We start from the raw sequence: 22,998 nt of genomic DNA, 5'->3' as shown, positions 1-22,998 counted from the left end.
CGAAACATACAGAACAAAGAAAAAATATTAAAAGCCGCAAAGGAAAAAGGCCAAGTAACATATAAAGGCAGACAAATCAGAATTATACCTGACTTCTCAATGGAGACTCTAAAAACCAGAAAGGCCTGGACAGATGTCCTGTAGACTCTAAGCAACCATGGATACCAGCCCAGATTACTACATCCAGCAAAACTTTTAATCATCACAGAATGAGAAAACAAGATAGTCCATGATAAAGTCAAATTTAAACAATATATATCCACAAATATGGTCCTACAGAAGGTACTAGAAGGAAAGCTCCAAAGCAGGAGGTTAACTATACACATAAAAACACAGGAAATAAATAATGTCACTCCAGCATAACCCAAAGAAGGGAAACACACACACACACACACACACACACACACACACACACACACACACACACTGTCAACAACAACAACAAAATAGCAGTAATTAACAATCATTGGTCATTCATATCTCTCAATATCACTGGACTCAATTCTCCAATAAAAAGACACAAGCTAACAGAATGGATGCGAAAACAGGATCCACCCTTCTGCTGTATACAAGAAACACACCTCAACATCAAAGATAGATGTTACCTTAGAGTAAAGTGATAGAAAAAATATTTTCCAAGATAATTAGACCTAAGAAACAAGCTACTGTAGCTGTTCTAATATCTAACAAAGTAGACTTCAAACCAAAATTAATTAAAAGAGACAGGGGAAGACATTTCATATTCATTAAAGGAAAAATCCACAAAGATGGTCATTCAATTCTTAATATCCATGCCCCAACTGCAAGGGCACCCATGTTTGTAAAGAAAACATTCCTAAAGCTTAAATCACACATTGCCCCTCACACATTGATAGTGGGAGACTTCAATACCCCACTCTCACCAATGGACAGGTTATCCAGACAAAAACTAAATAGAGAAATACTGGAACTAATAGATGTTATGAACAAAATGGGCCTAATGAATATCTGCAGAACATTTCACCCCAAAACAAAAGAATACATCTTCTCAGCACGCCATGGAACATTCTTGAAAACTGATCACATACTTGGTCACAAGGCAAGTCTCAATAAATAGAAGAAAATTGTAATACCCCCTGCATTGTAAGACCACCATGGATTAAAGCTGGATTTCAACAACACAAATAACAAGAAGCCTACAAACTCATGGAAACCGAATAACTTCCTACTGAATGACTACTGGGTCAAGGCAGAAATAAGAAGGAAATTAAAAACTTCCTAGAATTCAATGAAAATGAATGTATAATATACCCAAACTTATGAAACACTATGAAAGTAGTGCTAAGAGTTCATAGCACTAAGTGCCCACATAAAGAAATTGGAGAGCTCTCACACTAGTGACTTAACAGCACACTAGAACAACAACAACAAAAAAGCAAGCTCACCTAAGAGGAGTAGATAACAGGAAATAATCAAACTGAGGGCTGAAATCAATAAAATAAAAATAAAGAGAACAATTTAAAGAATCAATGAAATAAAGAGTTTTTTTTTGAAAATCAACAAGACAAACCCTTATCTAAGCTAACTAAAAGGCAGAGAGAGAATATCCAAATTAACAAAATCAGAAATGAAAAGGGAGAAATAACGACACCAAGGAAATCCCAAGAATTATTAAGTCATACTTTAAAAACCTGTACTCCACAAAATTGGAAAATCTAGAAAAAATGGATAGTTTTCTCAATAGATACTACTTACTAAAGTCAAATAAAGATCAGATAAACAATTTAAATAGATCTATAACCCCCAAGTAAATAGAAGTAGTCATTAAAAGTCTCTCAACCAAAAAGAGCCCAGGGCCAGACAATTTTAGCACAGAATTCTACTAGACTTTCAAAGAAGAGCTAATGCCAATAGTCCCTAAATTATTCCACAAAATAGAAACAGAGGAACATTGACAAATTCATTTTATGAGGCTATTGTCACCCTCATACCCAAACCACAGAAAGATTCAACAAATAGAGAATTACAGACCAATTTCCCTCATGAACATAGATGCAAAAATACTCGCAAATCCAAGAATACATCCAAAAGATCATCCACCATGATCAAGTAGGCTTCATCCTAGAGATGCAAGGATGGTTCAACATATAAAAATCGGCCAATGTAGTCCCTCATATCAACAAACTGAAAGAAAAAAAATCATATGATCATCTCATTAGATGCCAAAACAGCCTTTGACAAAATCTAACACTCCTTCAGTGATAAAGGTCTTGGAAAGATTGAGGATCAAAGGGACATACCTAACATAATAAAGGCAATTTACAGAGAGCATATGGCCAACATGAAATTAAATGTGAGAAATGTAAAGCAATTCCACTAAAATCAGAAACAAGACAAGGCTGTTCACTCTCTCCATACCTATGCAATGTAGTACTTAAAGTTCTAGCTAGATCAATAAGACAACTAAAGGAGATCAAGGGGATACAAATAGGAAAGAAAGAAGTCCTTTTTTAATTTGCACATAATATGATAATATACATAAGTGACCCCAAAAATTCTACCAAGGAACTCCTATAAACAGCTTTAGTGACATTTATTAACTAAAAAAAAAAAAAAATCAGTAGCCCTCCTATACACAAATGACAAACGAGATGAGAAAGAAATCAGGGAAACAACACTCTTCACAATAGCCACAAATAATATAAAATATCTTGGGGTGACTCTAACCAAGCAAGTGAAAGACTTGTATGATAAAAACTTCAAGTCTTTAAGAAAGAAATTGAAGCCAGGCAATGGTGGCACAAGCCTTTAATCCCAGTACTTGGGAGGCAGAGCTAGGCAGATCTCTGTGAGTTCGAGGCCAGCCTGGTCTACAGAGCAAGATCCAGGACAGGCACCAAAACTACACAGAGAAACCTTGTCTTGAAAAACAAAAACAAACAAAAAAAAAAAAGTTGAAAGAAAGAAATTGAAGAAGTATCAGAAGATGGAGAGATCTCCCATGTTCGTTGGTAGGATTAACATAGTAAAAATGTCCATCATACCAAAAGCAATATACAGTTTCAACAAAATCCTCATCAAAATTCCAACACAATTCTTTTCAGACCTTGAAAGGATAATACTCCATATGGAAAAAGAAAAAACCCAGGATAGCAAAAGCAATCCTGTAAAATAGAAGAACTTCCAGAGGTATCACCACCCTTGATTTCAAACTCTACTATAGAGCTGCAGTAATAAAAACTGCATGGTATTGGCATAAAAACAGACAGATTGATCAATGGAATTAAATCAAAGACCAGATACCTCTGAACACCTGATTTTTGATAAAGAAGCCAGAAATACACAATGGAAAAAAGAAAGCATCTTCAACAAATGGTGCTGGTTTAACTGGATGTCAGCCTACAGAAAAAAATTCAAATAGATCCATATCTATCACCCTGCACAAAACTCAAGTCCAAGTGGATCAGCCAGATAAACTGAACCTAACAGAAAAGAAAGTGGGGAATAACCTTGAATGCATTGGCACAGGAGACAATTTCCTGAACAGAACACCAATAGCACAGGTACTAAGAACAACAATCAATCAATGGGATCTCATGAAACTGAAAAGCTTCTCTAAGGCAAAGGACATTGTCATTTGGACAAAGCAACAGCCTACAGACTGGGAAAAGATTTTCACCAACTCCACATCTGACAGAGGGATAATATCCAAAAGATATAAGGAACTCAAGAAACTAGACATCAAAAAACCAAATAATCCAATTAAAAATGGGATACAGATATAAACACAGAATTCTGAATAGAAGAATCTCAAGTGGCTGAGAAACACTAAGTGATGTTCAACATCGTTAGCCATCAGGGAAATGCAAATCAAAACAACTGAGATTCCATCTTACACCTGTTAGAATGGCTAAGATAAAAAACACAAGTGGCAGCTCATGCTGGAGAGAATGTGGAGCAAGGGGAACACTCCTCTATTGCTGGTGGGAGTGCAAACTTGTGCAGCCACTATGGAAATCAATATGCTGCTTCCTAAGAAAATTGGGAATCAATCTACCTTAAGATATAGCTATAGCATGGGCATATACCCAAAGGACACTCTGTTCTACCACAAGGACACTCACTCAACTATGTTTGTAGCAGCTTTATTCATAATAAACAGAAACTAGAAACAACCTAGATATCCTTCAACTGAAGAATAAAGAAAATGTGGTACATTTACACAATGGAGCATTTACTCAGCTGTTAAAAACAATGACATCATGAAATTTGCAGGCAAATAGATGGAACTAGAAAAAGTCATCCTGAGTGAGGTAGCCCAGACCCAGAAAGACAAACATGGTATGTACTCACTTATAAGTGGATATTAGCTGTAAAGTAAAGGATAATCATGCTGCAATCCACAGATCCAGAGAGGCTAGATAACAAGGAAGGTCTCCCTGGGAAGGGATTTTGTGGGTGACTGGGGATGGGAACAGGAGGGGTCAGGTGGTGTGTGTGTGTGTGGGAATGCAGGGAGAGAGTCCTGGGAGAGACAACTGGAATTGGGGGGTACTTGGGAGGTGGTATGGAAACAGTGCTGTGGGAACTTCTGGAATCTATGAGAGTGATCCTAGCAAAGACTCCTAATAATGGGAGATACAGAGACTGAACCAGCCATCTTCTACAGCCAGGCAAGGCTTCTGGCAGTGGGACTGGGACAACCCAGCCACAAAACCTTCAACCTACAATCTGCCTGCAAGATGTGCTGGGGTAACGGTGTCACAGAAGTTGTGACCTGGGTAGATCCTAGGACACATTGTCACTGCTAGTGAAGAGAGAGAGAGAAACCTCCCCAGAGCCCAGATGCATCTCCAGTGTATAAGGAATGATGCAGGAACCATGGTCTTTCTCAGGGAAGAAGCTGAGGCCTTAGGCAGGTGAGCACTTACATTCTAGCTTATCCTGAGGTCTCCCCGTCTCCAGCAGGGACAAGTAACACACGACATCCTTGAGGTACACCACAGGAGCATCTGAGCTTGAAGACAGAGCATCAGGATCTTCCCACAGGGTTAGAGCCTCTAGGGCTTTAGGTAATGCTTGTGTCTCAGCCATTTTTGATTCTGAAAGACAGAAGGGGGGCATCCAAGGACCTCCACGTTAGTAAACATTAACCCTCTTTACGGTCCCATCCTCTTCACAGTTGAAGTGAGAATACTCTACAGGTGTCTTAAAAATGTAATTAATGCATATAATGCAGTGTGGCCACAGACATCCAGGCTGTAGTTATTTTCTAGGGATGACTTCAATTTTGATCCATTTAGGAGTCTATTTTCTTGCAGAAAGTTTATCCATTCTCTGAATTTTCAGGAAAGAAAACAGTGAATCCTGGTGATAACACAGTGAACAGATAAATTATCACTTAACATACTGCTCTAAATACTTAATTTGCAGAAGTAATTCTGGGTGGGATTTCACATTTATACCCTTTCTTAGTGGGGAGCTGAGGAAGCCTTGAGTGAATGTGTGTCCTCCGTGGATGTATGCTGTTGACTTGAAACAGCCGTTTCAAGGACCAATGCCTCAGACTCATGAGAGTGCAAAGCTTTCCCCAGATGAGGCTCAGAGAGATGGCAAATCCTTCCTCTGGTTTATGTATGGATGTTGATAGTGTGTGCAGAAAATGTTCACTGTGGTCCCCCCACCGTATTTACCTCTTGAAGATTGCTCCCTACAGCGAGTATGTCCACTGAGTTAGTGAAACCTGTCTCCTTGTTCAGCTGGTATAATGAACCCATCCCCTTGATCAGCTGGTGGGCAATAACCCTGTCTCTTTGTTCAACTGCATCTAATAAACACTTTGCTAAGCTTCCAAGGCGCTGCAGCTTCTCCATCAGAGCCTGGATTGCTGAATCCCAGCTTTTCTGCATCCCTGTGGCTGTCATTCCTTCTTTCCCTCACTGTCCCAGGTAGGTCAGTCCCTAGAGCCATGCAAGGATGTGGTAGCTCATAATTTTCATCTGCAAATATACTTAATAACAAACGAAGAGATTGCTATCCAAAAGAAAAACCTACTGACAATCATCCCGTTTCAGAAACTGGGAAACTTGAACTATTTGGCAAGAAAATGCACAAAGTGACTTGCTGTATGCTCCATGAGGAAAAGCCCCCCCCCTCCTCCCCCACTCTGTCTCCTAGTTCAGAAATATAAAATTTATTGTCAATAAGGACACTGGGAGTTTTATTTCACTATGTGAATTCTATTTTCTGAGGTACTTTGTCCTTTCTCTCCTCAGCTTGGCTGCTTTCATACCCATGAGGACTCTTTTCATAGGATGTACACCACATGGACACGACTGACCATGAGCTACACAGAACACTGCCGGTGGGCAAGCCAGTGGAGGCACCATGATGCCAACAAGCAGTGTGTGCTGCCAACATGGACAGAGGTGGAGGCAGCCTCAATTGATCGCAATGCCTGCTGGGATAGGCAGGATTACCTCATACTATTCGAGAACCAAAGAGCCACACAATAGGAGAAAGCGCCAGGACAGCGGAGCTGAGAGAGAAGACCCGCCCAGTCCTGCCTCGTGGGCTGCAAGTTAGAAAGGAGTGAGCTGTCATTCAGACTGACAGTAGCAAGATGAGAGGTCCCTGTGTGTTACAGAAGGCCCGTGAAGAGACCCCGATGGAGCCTACAAAACACAGAAAGGAAGACAGAATGATCGAAGAGAGGAAGCTTCACCCAGAAATCTCACAGGGCCAGAGGTTTGAAGGTAATTTTCTATTGGACAAGACACTCTGGAGCTGCAAGAAGGTATGACCTCTATTATGTAAGAGCAGAAAGCCTCAGAGGTGAGCAGTAGAGATAAAAATAGTGTGAAGGAGATAACAACAGAAGTAGTGAGTTGGGGGCATTGAGATGAAATTACTTATGCAACCAAACTGTTAAAATCATCCCTGGAAGAAATGCCATGGAAATTCATCACAACAATGTGGTAAACAAATGAGAACATGGTCCTTGGTACTGCAGAGTCCCTAAGGCCCCAAGTCATTGCTGTGTGCTCAGGTTACTCATCCATTAAAACACCATTGTGACTTCCACTTTGTCTCTAACTCAGAGCAACATAGGACCAGATGTATTGTCCCACCCGACTCAACTAGTACATGGTCAGAAGATATGGAGCAAATGTTCATAGGATGTTATATTTCAAATAGGGCCTGGAGAAAATGGGAGCCAAGTGAGAGGTGAGATGCCCCCTAGCATCTTAGCATTTGGAAGAAGTTTCCAAGTTGTACCATAAGAGGGAGGGGCACTCTGGCAGATCCTGGCATTCTCCATGAGTTGAGGACAAGGTGGGAGCCTGGAGTGGAGCCTGGGGAGCCACACAGACAGAAACACAGAGACATGTACAAGGCTTCTTTATTGCGGGTGGAGTCATCTTCAGTTCTACAGCTGAGTGGGGATTGTTCCTCCCTGGGGAGGAAACTGCCTGAGGCTGGGCAATGGGGGTGGTTATGGTTGGGATGGGGGTAGGGGAAGAAGCAGGACCAGAGGGACAAACTCTGGGATGGAAAGAAAAGTCCCATTGATGAGAATGAGCATCCACATGTTATGAGAATCCACATGTTACCAATAGAGGACCCAAAAGAACTCTGCCTCAGCAGTGAGGCAGCATCAGCTCTGGATGCTCAATGGTACATGAACACTTGTGACTATTTCCAGGTAATCTCATTTTACCCTAAAACAGCATAAGGATATTTGTTGAAATGCAAAAATAGCGTATTCAGCATTAAAGAAGAGCTGATAAGGATTCTATACAATTTCTCCCAGAAAACTTAAGGGATAAGAATCCTACCTAACCCATTTAAAAAGAGCAGCCTTGATGCAAGGCCCAAACCAAAGACACCATAAGAGGGTGCGTGTCAGCAGTCTTCACGGACAGAGATGCAGACGCTGCACAGTGTTAACTTAATAGTCTAAGTAGAAGTTAGCAGAGACTTAAATGAAGGGACACTGTGTTAAAGGATTAGACCCAGGGCATTAAGATACCAGTGTTTTCTGATCATGAGTTCAGCAGATTTCTAAGATGCAATAGCAAAGATCAGTCATAAAATAAAAAACCGCATTGAATTGTATTTCATGAAAATTAAGAAATTTTGGAGATAGGGTTAAGAGCATTTCTTGCTCCTGCAGAGGACTCAGGTTCAATTCCCAGCACCTACATGGTGACTCACAACCACCACTACTCCAGTTGTAGATCTGACTCCCTCTTCTGACCTCCATAGGTACCAGGCATGAACATGGTGCACACACATACGTGCAGGCAAAACATCCATACACACACAATTCACATAAAGTAAAATAAATAATTCTTTTTTTTTTTTTTTTTGGTTTTTCGAGACAGAGTTTTTCTGTGTAGCCTTGGTTGTCCTAGAACTCTCTTTTTAGATCAGGCTGGCTTTAAACTCGCAGAGCCAATACTTCTTTTAAAAATTAAGAAATTTTGTTCTTCCAAAGACCCTGTTAGGGCCAGGGAGAGGATCAGTGGGTAAAGATAGAGATTTGAACGTTTTTGTAAAGGATGATTCACAGACGACCATTGGTCTACTGAGCACACGACGGGACGTCACCAGGCAAATGCAAACACAGGCAGTGAGAGGCCACCCTCTGTGTATCAGAGGAATGAGAGATGCAGATGTTGATAAGGACCGAGCAGCAGGGGCCTTTGCACAGCCAGGTGTGTAAACGGCCCAATGGTCCTGGAAAAGAGCTTGGCAATTTCCTAGAAATGGAAATGTGCACAGGGCCACCAGTTACATTATATCTGCTATATGCCTGCTACCTTATATCTGCTATCCCATTCCAAGGTGTTTGCCCAAGGGGAATGAAAGTTCTCCCTACAAAGGCTTATAAAAGAATACTTAAAACAAGTTTTCTTTTTTTGTAATAATACCCAAATGGAAGCTGTACAAAAATCCCTGTCCCAAGAAATGAAATAATTATGGAAACTCTATCTGTTAGTATACTAATTAACAACCAAAATATGCTGACAATTAACATACACAAATGATTAAATATAAAAATGATTATGCCTCCTAACAAAAGTAAGAGCTAAGAAAGGAACTATTGCATGATGCTGTTCACAGAGAGTCCAGATGGCGCAGCGACCTCCCTGGTGACAGAAGGCAGATCACAGAGTGCTTGGGGTGGGCGGGGCTGGAGAAAAGACCCACCAAGAAATCTTTCATAGATGGTGGATGTGCTCATTGCTGCGGGCTTCTACAGATGCACGCATACCTCAAAAGTTTTCAATTTTATAATACAAATGTGTGTAGTTTATTTTCTGCCATCTACAGTTCAACTGAGCTGTGTAAGAATATTACTTTTTCCTGAAGATGGTCCGGTCACTCGAGTTCTGGGTGGATCATGAGTTCTAGTTCATAACCAGGTTTAGTTTACTCCTGCATTACTGTCCTTCCTTCTCATGCTCTTACATATGAAATACTCAAACCTCCAGTTATCAAAATACATCTCCCAGTGACTGAAGACAAATGGCCTCTTCTGTACCACATCAGCTCTCATCCAGTGCCTGGTTGTAAGCCCCTTCTCTGAAGGTGGGGTACACCTACCCATTCTGCCTTTGCTCATAGTCTCTTCAGTACTTGTTGACTTCCAGCGGGGCAGTGTGGCAGAGTGGAGAGTTTGGGGACTCTAGCTCTGGGTTTGCACTAAATGGTGTGTGACTTGCTCAGGTGGGCTTATTCACCAGGCTCAACCTATTTCTGTTTAAACCCATTAAAAGAGGTCATTGCATTAAAACTGAGGTTCACCCCAAGTCTTAAATGACAGGGATGTTCGTAATGATAATGTTAAGTGAAAAACAAATCTAACTCCAAAATTAAATATGGTTTGATCCCAATTATGTAAGAAACCTATTGAAAAAAAAAACTACAAGATCATACACATTTAACTGTAAGTATGATTGGGTTCAATTTTCTTTTTTAAAGATAAAATTTATTAAAGAGCAGTTCAGGCTTATAGTAAAACTAGTAAACGTACAGAGATTTCATTCACACACCCTGTGGTCCCCCAGTTACGTAGCTACCTTCATGATCAACATGCCACAGAGAGTTGAGTTCTGTATTTATCATAACTGGTGGCCCTGCATCGGCCCGTCACTGTCACACACAGCCTGCAGCCCACAGTAGTGGTCACATGGGGACTGTGTGTCCCGTGGGTGTGAACAAAGGATTTGGACACACATCCATCATTGTAATGTTGTGCAGAGGAATCTCGTCACCCTGCAGTTCCTCTGGGCTTGGCTGTTCATCTCTTTGCCCTGGACTCAGACAACCACCAATCTTCGTTATCTTTATTGTTTGTTGTTTCTTTTGGGGGGGCCTAGGGGTTACTCTTCAAATTGTCTACAGTGTGAGTATACTACTTTTATAACTGGAAAGACTGAAAAAGCAGGGTATTTCCTTCAGATATTCAATACTGTGGGTGGCTGAAAAATCTCAACAGGTTAAGAAACGAAGTAAAACCCCAAGGACCAAAATACTTCCTTTTCCTATTGTGAGCTGACATGTCAGTGACTCTGGAGGGCTTTGGGTCAGTACATGCACTCTGTGAAAGACCCTTTCTTCTGCCCTGCTCTGGGAAGGAATGCCTTGAGGTGGGCTGTGCTACATCTGAGCATAGGAAGGTATGATTGGTGGAGGCCATGTCAGTCAGAATCTAGCATCTTCCGGTGTCTACTTGAACAACAGGAAAAGGCTGACGTTTTTCCAGAGATGGCCAGATCACAAGTGAGTCCAGGACTTGCCTCATGTAGGAAGGGGCTCCCTGTGAAGCCTTTTTCTAGTCCTAATTCTTCTTTTTTTTGTAAACAGGGGCATTAATCCATCTATTGAAGGAAACCTATCAGAAAATGGATTATTTTTTAAATCCCCAGTTTAAAAAAATATGAAAAAAATGAAATATCTCCCTGGGCCCCAACTCAGATAATTGCCTTTTCATGATTTAACCCACACGGCTTGGTGTTTTTCTTCACCATAAGCAGACAAAATGGTGTATGACAAATCACTTCTCCAGGAGGAATTCTGTGGAAGTTTCTCTTGGAGACTCAGAATGATAGAGCCACTGTGAGTGAGCAGGGCCATGTCCACCTGTCCTCAAATGTCTCACGACCTCCCTCTGTGACTTCTTCGATGCTGTTTCCTCAGCCACCAACACAAATGCTGTTCACATAATTTTGGGCCTTACGACATGAAATGCAACCTGAAGGTTTCTCTGCAAGTTCCAAGTGCCTGGGTGAGAATTTGGGGCTGGAAGTTTAAAAACTTGCCCTTTCCTCCCTGTGGGAGAAGGTTTTCTGTCAGAATTTGATCTGCTACTCCATATTAGATGTAATATGATATGTAGGACTAGCTTGTGTCTTCAACTCATTTCACCAGTGGCCCTGGACTAGTGGAGTTAGTTGAAGGGGTGCTTGGCAGGAGTGAGTGAGCCAATAACCTTGAAAAGTCTTCCCTTCCAGCTATCACCAAAGGCATCAGGAAGGCCCCGGTTCCCTTCATCCTTGCTTTCTGGAGCTCCACAAGCTGCCTCAATAGCCTTCTCTTTCCAAAGCATGTTCTGAGTTCCATGTAGTGTTAATTTTCTCTTCTCCCTCTCTCTGGTCTCTCACCCTCTCCCTCTACCTCTTTCCTATTCCTCTCACTCTCTCCTACCTCTTAAAAAAGATTTATTATTTTCAGTTATGTATAGTGTGTGTGTCTGTATGTGGATATGCGCTCATGAGTATGTGTGCCTGATCTGGCTTCTGATCCCCTGGAGCCAGGTTACAGCCACCAGATATGGGTGGTAGAAATGAACTCAGGTCCTCTAGAAGAGCAGCAAGTGCTCTTAACAGCTGAGCCATCTCTGTGGTCCCTTGCTTTTCTTTTTAGGTGAAATCTCCATGTGGCTTAGTCTGGCCTTGAACTCATGGACTCAAGTGATCTCACCTCTGCTTCCTGAGAAGTTGGACTTCTAGCATCTATGTTATTACACACACACACACACACACACACACACACACACACACACACACACACCATGGCATCCAGCTCCATAGTGAATTTAAAAACAATGACAAACTCCAACTAACTAACTTACCAATCCTGCCAAATACTGAAAGCCCCATAATGCTTCTAGTGTCCCTTTTGGGAAAGAAAAAGAAAAATATCAGGATTATAGCTAATGTCCAGTTGAAGAGGCTCTCATCCCAGGTCTCTTCTGAAATTGTTCCTGTTCTCTTGTAGCTGTGGTACCTCTTACCTACTTCATCTGACACATGTTTAAAAATAGGATGGGACTGCATTCTTTATCCTCAGTGCTCATCCCAAGAGCTGGAATTCACCTTTGTGTGTGTATAAATGGTTTCAACAATATGATCCTGTGCATAGATCCTTGGAGGGAATGCCTCTCTGAGTCTTTGTGTTTGAAACCTAAGAGCAAAGTGCATAGTCCACAAGTGACTTCCCATCAGAACAGGACGCCAAGGAGACCCGTCAGGCCCGCCAGGAGACTGAGACTCAAGGAATAGTCTGGCTGACTGTAATGAGCTAAGGGGAGAATGTTCATCTAGAGTGTGGCACAACACTAACTGCTGATATTATTGAACGTTTACTATGGGCCAGGCACTATTCTAAGCCTTTGGATAGTTGCTAACCCATTTAACTCACATAACAATACTCATTATCATCTCGTTTTACAGAGGGGACAGCAAAACACAGACACTGCTCAAACAGGCCCACAGCTATCTGCTAGGTACTGACAGCTGGGAATGAGGTCCAGATCCTTAACCAACATGTTCTATTGCCTGGTCCAGTTCAGATGGGGAGGGACCAGGACATGTTTATTGGACATGAAAGCAAAGGTCAAGGATGGAGAGTGTTGCCCCCTCCAGTACCTGGGTTTGTCAAGAGCACACAGAAATGGCTTCTCACTTATAAACGTGTCAGGGAAGAGTCCAGATCTGCTGCACCAGAGGTGGGTCAATGGACCCTAGGTGCTATAGCACCTCCACCAGGGACTAACTAAAAAGGCACCTTTGAAAGGAGCAGACCGCCTGGCACCTTGGCTTCCTCACTCTGTGCAGAAAGAGAGCAGAGATTCGAGGTTGCACAAGTCTGGATTGAATCCCCAGCCCCACAACGCTCTCCTTGGCTCCGTTGTGTGAAGCAGTATAAATTCGAAGGTCAGAGGAAAATGAAATAAGCAGGTACCTAGAAAACAGATCTTCAAAATGAATTTTTCACTGGCTTCTTTTGGCAATTACTAGAAACTCTCCAACTTGTTCAAAAATGACACGGATATTTCTGTTTTAAAATTAAAATTTAGTTCAATTTTATGTGTGTGGATGTTTTTTCCGCATATATATCTGTGCACCGTTTGCATGCCTGGTGCCTACGGAGGCAAGAAGAGGGCATCGGGCAGTCACAGACTATCGTGAACTGCTACTCGGGCACTGGGATTCCAACCTGAGTCCTTTGCAAGAGCAGCTAGTGCTCTTAACTGCTGGGTCATCTCTCCAGCCCCTCATGAGCGTTCTTTGTTGGCCCATCAGGACATACGCTTACACACTTGCTCTACTCACTCCAGCTGTCCATTGGTAGAATGTGGAATCAGGTATACTTCGGCCTGAGAGCCAGATCTTGCCACACAGACTCCCATCCACTCCCACACCTCCTGTGAAGGCTCCTCCTCATCCCTTGCACGAAACTTATCAGAAGTAAATACCTTGTAACCTGTCCCAAGCCTTGACCTCCTCTGTTCTAGACAAGGGAGGTAAGAACCTTTAATGAGCCTTAGAATCCATCAATTACATGGATAAATAACCCAGCTGGCCAACTAGTTCCTTCTCCTTCCCTGTGGTGGTTTGGATAGGATTGGCCCCCATAGACTCACAGGAAGTGGCACTATTAGGAGGTGTGGCCTTGTTGGAGGAAGTGTGCCATTGTAGGGGCAGGCTTGGAGGTTTCATATGCTCAAGCTATGCTCAGTGTGGGACACAGTCTCCTTCTGCTGCCTGTGGATCAAGATATAGAACTCTCAGCTCCTTCTTCAGTATGATGTCTGCCTGCATGCTGCCATGCTTCTCTGTGGTGATATTTTATTTGTGCTGAAATGTGATATTTTATTTGTATGTTAATAAATAAAGTTTGCCTGGAGATCAGAGGTCATAGCCATCCATAAACAGAAGTCGAGCAGTGGTAGCACACACCCTTAATCTGATCACATGGCAGGCAGAGTCTCTGTGTGTTCAAGGACACAGCCAAGCATGGTGACATGAGCCTTTAATCCCAGTACCAACCATAGAGACGCAGAGGTCTGTATAGACAGGCAGTGGTGAGGAAGTGATGTGGCTGGGCTTAGAGCCAATGAGAAGGCAGAACAGGAAGGCAATAAAGGTGCAGGTTAGACAGGAAGAGGCTCTCTTGGGAAGTTACAGCAAGGTGGTAAGCTAAGGTTAGTTGGTGGCTATCGCTCTGATCTCTATGGCTTGCACCTCTGTATTTGGCTCTGCGTTTAGAAATTTGTCTACAGTTCTCACCATGATGATAATGGGCTGAACCTCTGAACTGTAAGCCAGCCTCAATGAAATGTTTTTCTTTATAAGAGTTGTCATGGTCATGGTGTCTCTTTGCAGCAATAGAAACCCTACTAAGACATCCCCCAAATCTCATGTCCAGTGTCTTACCAGTGTCTGGAGCGCAGGCCTCATCTGCTTTGGCAGCATTATCCGCATTATAATCTAGGGAACAAAAAGAAGATGTAAAGGCCAGTCCACGCCCTCCAGACCCTTAGAGGGGCATGCAGCGAACTTCCTGTGGGCTCTGGTTCATGTAGGTTATGTTTGTGTTCTACAGTTATTATCAGCTTGGCTCCTCCTCTCTGAAACCCCAGTAAGACAGTGGCCATGACTTCCCTTCCTCTGACAGTCCCTGGGTAGTTCTAGCTGGGACGTGTGCTGAATGTCTCTAATCATGGACTAAAGCCCTCTTGGAAGGCTCTTATTTTTCTACCACGTGTTAGTTTGTGTCTCCTCTTGCCCCATCCTATCCTCTGACCCCGAGTGACAGACTCACCCCCTTTTTATTCCTCTTGCTGAAGGACTCACCAGATACATGTTCCTGCGAGGGTCTAGAAAGAGAGGAGTCCCTGGCTCTCAGTCTCCCTCCCACTTCCTCCTTGCAGAAGTTACTGTGCTCAGGTTCCCCTCTAGTGTGCTGCCTGTGCCTGTGGCCAGGGGTTACAGCTGATCGGCATCCTCCCATGGGAAAAGCTGGTCCTTGTACCTGAGATATTGGGTTCACTACTGCTGGCCCCCTCCTTTGGGTGGTCAGGTGTCTCCTGTCTGGGCTTCTGGCTGAAGGCCAGGAAGAGGTGTGTGCTCAGTGGCTGGGGAAGGTCCACCTCCAGGTATGCCCTCATGAACAGCTTGAAGACATCATAGCTAATGGGCTGAGAAGGGCAAGAAGAGAGCAGTCAATAGAGGGAAGGGACAGGATGGAGAAGGAAAGGGGGCAGGCGATGGCAGGTGAAGTGGAAGTGACGGAGGTGAAGGTGTTGGTGGGGGCAAGAACGAAAAGGCCAGGAGGAGACAGAGAATCATGGGGACAGGGGACAGGGGATGGGACACAGACAGAAAACACGGTGGCTGGACCATCAGGCACAGAGTAGGCTTTTGTAGTAGGGTACAGTTTGGTCTAAATTTGGATTAAAAGTAGGGGTGATATACTCTCCAAGGCTCAGAGACTACTGTGAAAGAAGAGGTAAATAGATTGTGAGAGTCAGATGTTGGGATGGACCCGGATGGACCCGAGTGAAACAATGCTTTCCCTACATTACAGGATGGCTACGCTCATTTACTCAGCTGTTGTGGTTGTCTGCACAAGGTCTGCATAGGATCAAGCCAGTTACAAACATTACACCATGGAAAGGAGATGGGTTTATGCCTCCTCACTGCTAGCTGAGGAGCTATGGGCAGTTGTTGACTTGTGGGAAAGAGTCAGGTTTCATCAAGGGTGTGGTCCCTGGTAGTTCTACCAGGCTTCAGTGGATGGGCCTACACCCATGCGTATGTGGGCAGCAAAGCCAGACCCTGGGTCTGTCAACCAGAAGAGGTCACTTATGTTGGGACGGTGTGAGAGGAGTAGGTGGTGAATACGATCGAAACACATTATGTGTAAGTATGAAATTATCAAAGGATTCACAGCAGCATGTATAAAAAGTGGGATTCATAAATGGTGAGCTCTAGGGATCTGCCTTTGTCCAGGCTCATGTGAAGGTCATGGATCTACGGAGCTGGACTCAGTCACTGCTCTGAAATTCTGGTGATAATGAAGCAGGATGCAGAAGAAAATAGTATGGAAAGAAAGGTTCTTTTGTGATGATCATGATTTCTCTGATTCTTGAGTCCAGATCTCAGAAAGTAGGAGAGATTGGGGAAGAAGGAACAGGCTCCCTCCCACACTGCTTTCATAATGTTCATCTTCTCTAGACAGCTCCTAAGATGAACGGAAATTGTGTGTGTTTGGCTCAGCCATATCTCAAAACACGCCATTGTGAAGGCTTCAGGCATCAAGGAAAGCAGGAAGCTAAGGACAGAAGGTAGAACCAAGGGGCATGCCAAAAGCTAGACCCTGTCCCTGTTGTGTTTTTCTCGATACCGCCTGGCATCTGGTCCCAGGCTTTGAGCATCCATTGCCAGAAAGAGCTGCCGCCCTCAGCAAACGTCCACTAACAATAACAACAACAGTTCGCGGTGAGTCATCTCTGGCGTGTGCTTTCATGGTGTTGGCGCCTCATCAAATCACAGACGCTCCTGGCAACCATGTGAAGAAGCGCCGCCCCAAGAGCTGCTGTGCTGGCCTCTGTGAATAGTAACATCCAGGAGAATAGAATCCTTTTCGGGAAACCTGCTCGGTGCTCTCTGGAAAATGCTGATAGCGTTTAACCCCTTTCATGTTCTGGGGGTTTGGCAAGCCTTCCCAGAGTCAGGAGCTGACTTGAATGTGTAGAGTCAGGTGTGGGCTCCATTGGGAACTCAGAACCAGTCTCCGCTAAGTCCTGGGCTTGTCCTTGGGATCTCTTTTGCAGCGTGGAAGAAGCCCGATGCAGCTGGACACAGACCGTTTATACTCATTTATTTATTTAATTTCCAGATGAAAAGGACCCAGCACACGGCTGATTGACATTTACAGTGACATCTCTTCTGCTTTCTGTGCCCTTTTTCTGTCCCAAGTCTCTGCTTCTCTGCTGTCTCTCTCTGTCTCTACAGTATCATTACCTCAGACTGTCCCTTCTGCTCTTTTCCAGAACACAATGACAGAGTCATTTCATCCCCTTTCCGATGTCACCCATCCACTGCCACCCTTGCTTCTGCCCTCAGTGTCTGTGATGGCATCTCGCTTGTCTTCTACCTGCAAGCACATGCCAAGGGAATCCTTCCCTTCCCCTTAGTTTCTCCAGAGACCCCACTGGCCTTCCTTTCTCCGTGAACTCCACGTTGTTTGAGTTCCTGCCTCTTGCCTGGGACCCTGCTTCCCTGGAGGTCTCAAGTGCGGTTGTCTCTTCGCTAAGGTTCTCAGCTCAGCTCTCTGAGGAATTTGATCCTCTCTTCTTGAAGCTACTTTCCACACTGAGGTTTTATTTTGATACTCCTCATTCCCTATTTTGGTTCAACTGAGTCTTTGCTAATGATGTTGCTGTTCATTCTTTTATTTCAAAAGCTCCTTTGCATTATCTTTTCATACTATTTTAACTGACAAGTACTGCTTTAAACTACAGTTTTAAGCTAGCACCAAATGGAAACGATCAGAATGAAATGTTTCTGAAAAAGAAGGTATTAAAAAGAAAGTTGAGCGGCAGGCCATGGAGGGGCACACCTTTAATCCCAGCACTTGGGAGGCAGACACCGCTGATCTTTGAGTTTGAGGCCAGCCTGGTGTATGTAGTGAGTTCCAAGACAGCCAGGGCTATGTAGGGAGACCTTGTCACAAAACAAAACACAACACAACAAAAGGTCTAGCTAAACAAATTCTAATAGGATGTGGTGGGAAACAAACAACCACCAACAACAGAGCTAAAGGTGACTGGAGAAGATCCGGTTGAGAAGTGTCAAGCCACCAGTGTGAAGTCCCCAAAGCAGGCATCTCGTGTCTAGAAGAGCAGCGGGCTGGGCTGCTTGTGTCTGAGTAAATTTCTCTATATTTGTTTACTTGTTATTAGCATGTAAAAATTAGGTTTCACTCATTATGACATTTTTTTTCTTTCATCTTCCTTCCTTCCTTTCTTTTTTTTTTGAGACAGCGTTTCTCTGTGGCCCTGACTGTCCTGGAACTTGCTTAGTAGACCAGGCTGGCCTCGAACTCAGATCTGCCTGCCTCTGCCTCTGGAGTGCTGGGATTGAAGGTGTGCGCCACCATACCTGGCTTCTTTCAAACAAAATTAGCTTTTATTGTTTTTCTTTGCTCCTGTTCTCCCCTCATCCCCCATCCTTCCTCTGTGCACTCCCACCCCTCCCTCCTCTCTGCTCTCATGTCACGTGACTCCTTTCACTTTCCACTATGCTCTTTCTCAATACCTCTTGTCCTCCCCTCATGGTCTCCGATCTGGTTTCATAGTCTATAACCAATCTATAATCCCATATTTTCACACACACAGAGACACTAAAGTTTGGATCTGAATATGAGAGAGACCATGTGATACTGTCTTTGTAAGTTTGGATCACTTCTCCATTTTCCAGATCCATCCATTTTCCTAGAGATTTCACAGTGTCATTTTTCTTTATAGCCAAGTAAAATTCTATTGTGCATATACACCATGTTTTCATTATCCATTCTTTTGTTGATGGATATTTAGGCTAGTTCTATTCTCTGGCTGTTATAAATAGTGTAACACCAACAAGCAGAGGGGTGGAAGTCCCTTGATGTTAGATATGGAGTCCTTTGGGGATACATGCAGGAGTGTCATGGTCAGGCCACTCAACCAAATCCCCGCCCTGGTCTCAGGTATGTGATGCTCTTCCAACTTCAGGGCTACCTTCCGCAACAATTAGTGCCGGTCCAGAAGACCTCTAAACCTCTCAGGCATCCTCCTTAGTTAGGTCCTATTCCTGACTTCCATTTCTGCTAATGCCAATGCCAATATTCCAAACTCAGCTTTGACCTCTCAGTGACCCGGAACTGGTTCTTGTCCCTTGATTCTGCAGGATTGGTTCTTTTACAGTACCTGACACACCTAGACCCTTTCTAGGTCCATTTCCCCTTGTGTCTTCACCAGACTCTGACTTCAGTTTCACATGTTTTTAGCCAGACCATTGCAATGCCTCTATTTCTTAATTTTTAAAAAAAGATTTATCTTATATTTTGTGCATGAGTGTTTTGTCTGCGTGTACACGTGTGCATCACATGCATGCCTGGTATGTATGGAGGTTATAAGAAGGCATCAGATCTCCTGGAACTGGAGCTATAAGTCACAGATGGCTGGGAAGCACCACGTGGAAACTGGGGATAAAACCTGGGTCCTCTGTAAGAGCAACAAGCCTCTAAACTGCTGACCACCCCTCCAGGCCCTGTAATGCCTCTTGAAGGCATCCCTGCTCCCACTTCCCTCTGGTGCTCCTCCCATCTGCGGTACCCAGCCTTGTCAGGCTGATTTTCCCAAAGCACAACTGTGAGAAGATTGATTTCCTACTTAAAAAAATTTCCATGGCTTCTAATTGCCCACGGGAGAATTGAGAGGCACGGATGCATGACTGATCTCCTGTATTATATGAGATAACAGGCATACAGAAACTCGGAGGAACCCAAGGGGATATAGATAGAAGCTTAAATATGTATTAATATAGAAATGATGTTCCTACAGTCCAGTTAGTCATCATGGGTACTGATGCGCTTTCTGGGACCTTTGGGATTCAGAATCTTCTCTGTAATTCCACTCCGGCCTGCCTAGATGTGGAGTCACTTCAAACTCTCAGTCCATCTGCCATTTTCTCTTGTTATCTGTTAGGTGCAGCTACACATCCTGTCCCTACAGTCCCCTTGTTCTTTTCTGAGCAAGCTCACAACCCACTTCTTTCTTTTCTTTTCTTTCCTTTTCCCTTTCTTTCTTTCTTTTTTTTTTGAGACAGGGTTTCTCTGTGTAGTTTTGGTGCCTGTCCTAGATCTTACTCTGTAGACCAGGCTGGCCTCGAACTCACAGAGATTCGCCTGGCTCGGCCTCCCGAGTGCTGGGGTTAAAGGCATGTGCCACCACCACCCAGCTCCCACTTCTTTCTTTAACTGCTAAAATTCTAGTGCTGCTTTAAAGCTGAATCTGGGTATCACATCTGCCTGAAACCCATTGGGATTTCCTGCACCCAGATTTCTTTAATTTGCACTCTGGTTCCTGCCTCCTGAAACTCACGGATGCTGTTCTGGATTAACACAGCTAGTTGCTACACTTTCTCAGACTAGATTCAGAGCTCTTGGATGATAATCAGAATGCCTCATTTCATTTTTGTCTCCTGAACCATTCACCAAAATATTTCCTGATAGATATTTGAGTACATATTGGCTTCCCAGTTGGTACATCAAAGGTATGGCCTGCTGTAGTGCTGGCCACCAGTGGCCCATTCTCTGAGTCAGGCATAGATTCAGTGTTCAGTATATACAGGTAAAGGTATTGAAATGACTGTAATACATGATCAGCAGTGCTGAATGCCACAGGATGAGAACAGGATGTGAGATCTTAGAAAGTAATGATGACCATATTAATGTCTACTCATTCATGATTCAACTCCAGCATCCTCTGGGAAATGGCCGAGAGTCAACACAGAACATTCAAATCAGAAAATCCTCAGAGGATCTGGATCTTCTTATGCCACTGATGCTCAGGACATTTGGTGACTTGTCCTAGCCCCGAAGCCAGATCTTTGGATATCTTGTCTGTTACTGTTTCTACCTCAGGTCCCTAGGCTAGTACAGTGCTCCCAGCCACTCCCTCTGAGCACCACAAGTTCAGTGAGCAGGAGAGACTGTGTGTCCCTCTTAAAGTGATATATAGGTTAGATGGTTCCTTGCAAGCACTGTCTGAGAACAGTGACTGCTTACCAAGTGTTAAGTGAGTGACTGGGTAAGCAGGGCTTGAGTAGTATGGCCACCAGCCATTAGGAGGCACACTGGGAAGGACCCATCACCTCCCTCATCACTGATGTGATCTCCGGAGCTGCAAATCCATGAAGCAACCTGCCAGGCAATTGCTGTTGCTGCAGCCTGTTTTAAGAGGGCCTGTAAATTCTGCTCCAGGTCTAGAAGGGAGGAGAGAAGCTGAAGAAACTACTCTGCCCCATCATGAGGCAATGGTGCAAGGTATGGAAGGGCTATTACTCACGTCTTTAAAGCCTGCTCAAGGTCACCACACATGCTGCCCAGCTAGAAGCTATGCTCAGTGTGTCTGAGCACCACTAAACCACTCCCCCCCTTTTTTTTTTTGGCTCTGGTGGGCTTTGCCCACTCTCTAGCAGTCACCACTCTTCATCTCTCTAGAGGATCACGTAGTGATGGAGGCAAGGGCATGTTCATCACCACCAGACCTGCCCCTCTGCAAATTTCCATTCTCACTCCAGTTTCTCCAGCAACCCGTCCCCGTCCGCAGCTACCTCCTTTCTCACTAAGACATTTTAGCAACGGGAAGCCATCAAGCACAAGAGAAACAAAACCCTTGTTGCTTCTAACCTCATGCCATGGCATCACACCTACCAGAAGTCAGATGTGCTGGGTGTGAGAATGATAGGAGAGAGGCAAAGCTCCCCCGGGATGCAGCAGGGCCAGGCATACAAAGAGAGGGGCCCAACCCCGAGGGGTGTGAGGGCGGCTGCACACTCTTGATAGACAAGCTCCCTGCTTCTGAAAGCTCCTCTTGGCCTTCACATCACAGTGGTGGCCCTGACCAAATTATTCCCCTCCCACACATCAGCTCCCAGGCAGACAGGCTGATTACCAGCCCCCCGCCAGCCTTTGTTCCCTGTTTTTGGAGTTGGAGGTGGGAGGTTTGGGGCAGTGAGTTCTTTGCTGCTCTGCATGGCTTCTCTAGGGAATGCTCTTTGAAGTGGTGTGTTCTCTCCTGTTCTGCCAACTCCCCCTCCCGCTTTTAGTCCCAGTGATCGGTGTTTTATCCCAAGCCCTTTTCTGCTGATTCGTTCCTGGGAGCCAGTGGAGAGGGCCTTCTTGGCTCAGGTTTGTTGAGTGAAAGACAATGTGGATTAGTAAATGGTAGCCTCTTCCATATTAGTTTTGTTGAGCTGCTACTTTTCTCCAGTAAGTCTCTGTAAAATGACCCAGGAGCATGGAAAAGGGAGGAGGGGATAAGGCATTGTGGAAGGGATATAGACGGGAAGTACTAACATGTCCTATAAAATATTCAATATTTTGCAAAATTCTTTTTCTTTTAATTCACTCACCTACTATTCTCAAAGTTTTAATATTCTCATTAGCTTCAGTCCACAGATGAGAGGATTAAGACTCAATGAAATATTATACAAACTCACATTGCAGGGAGATGGCAGAGAGTTAGCGGCTAGCCTAAAACCATGTGATTCAAGGACTGAGACTCAAACTTGACCCTGGCAGTAATAGGGAATTCCTGAAGGGAGACACTATGCTTCATGATCTCTGGCTCCTCTGAAGAGCCCAGCACAGTGCCTGCATACCTAAGAAATATTACATGCCTTGAACTCGAAAACAGGAAGAGGCCTTGCATTCATTTACTCATTCAAAAAACATTTGTCAAATTCTTGCTATGAGCCAAATACTCTTCTGGGCGCTGGAGACATAGCAATGAGCAAATATATTACAGTGAGAGAGACAGAGAATGAATTAAGTAAATTAGTTAGCATGCAGATGGCGCGAAGTACTAAGGAAAAGAGAGCAGAGTAATAAAATAGGAAACATGACAAAAGAAGCCTTTACATGTTGGATAAAGAAGATGACAATCACTGGGAAGGC

At 43.9% G+C, this 22,998-nt stretch overlaps 1 protein-coding gene across 1 annotated transcript in view; it reads right to left on the bottom strand.

Moving 5' to 3' along the window:
- The window catches only part of Dgkg (diacylglycerol kinase gamma), a 198,541-nt gene that overhangs the window by 121,047 nt on the left and 54,496 nt on the right, over positions 1 to 22,998 (bottom strand). The window contains exons 4-6 of the mRNA XM_059277313.1: positions 15,307 to 15,472; positions 14,709 to 14,762; positions 4,911 to 5,081 (exon numbers count right to left, since the gene is read on the bottom strand). Of these exons, the coding sequence (XP_059133296.1) occupies positions 4,911 to 5,081; positions 14,709 to 14,762; positions 15,307 to 15,472 (391 nt within the window). The remainder of the gene's footprint in view (positions 1 to 4,910; positions 5,082 to 14,708; positions 14,763 to 15,306; positions 15,473 to 22,998) is intronic.

This window comes from Peromyscus eremicus, chromosome 12 (assembly GCF_949786415.1).
Source record: "Peromyscus eremicus chromosome 12, PerEre_H2_v1, whole genome shotgun sequence".
NCBI classification, from domain to species: domain Eukaryota; kingdom Metazoa; phylum Chordata; class Mammalia; order Rodentia; family Cricetidae; genus Peromyscus; species Peromyscus eremicus.
This window is presented reverse-complemented; position numbering and strand designations above follow the sequence as displayed.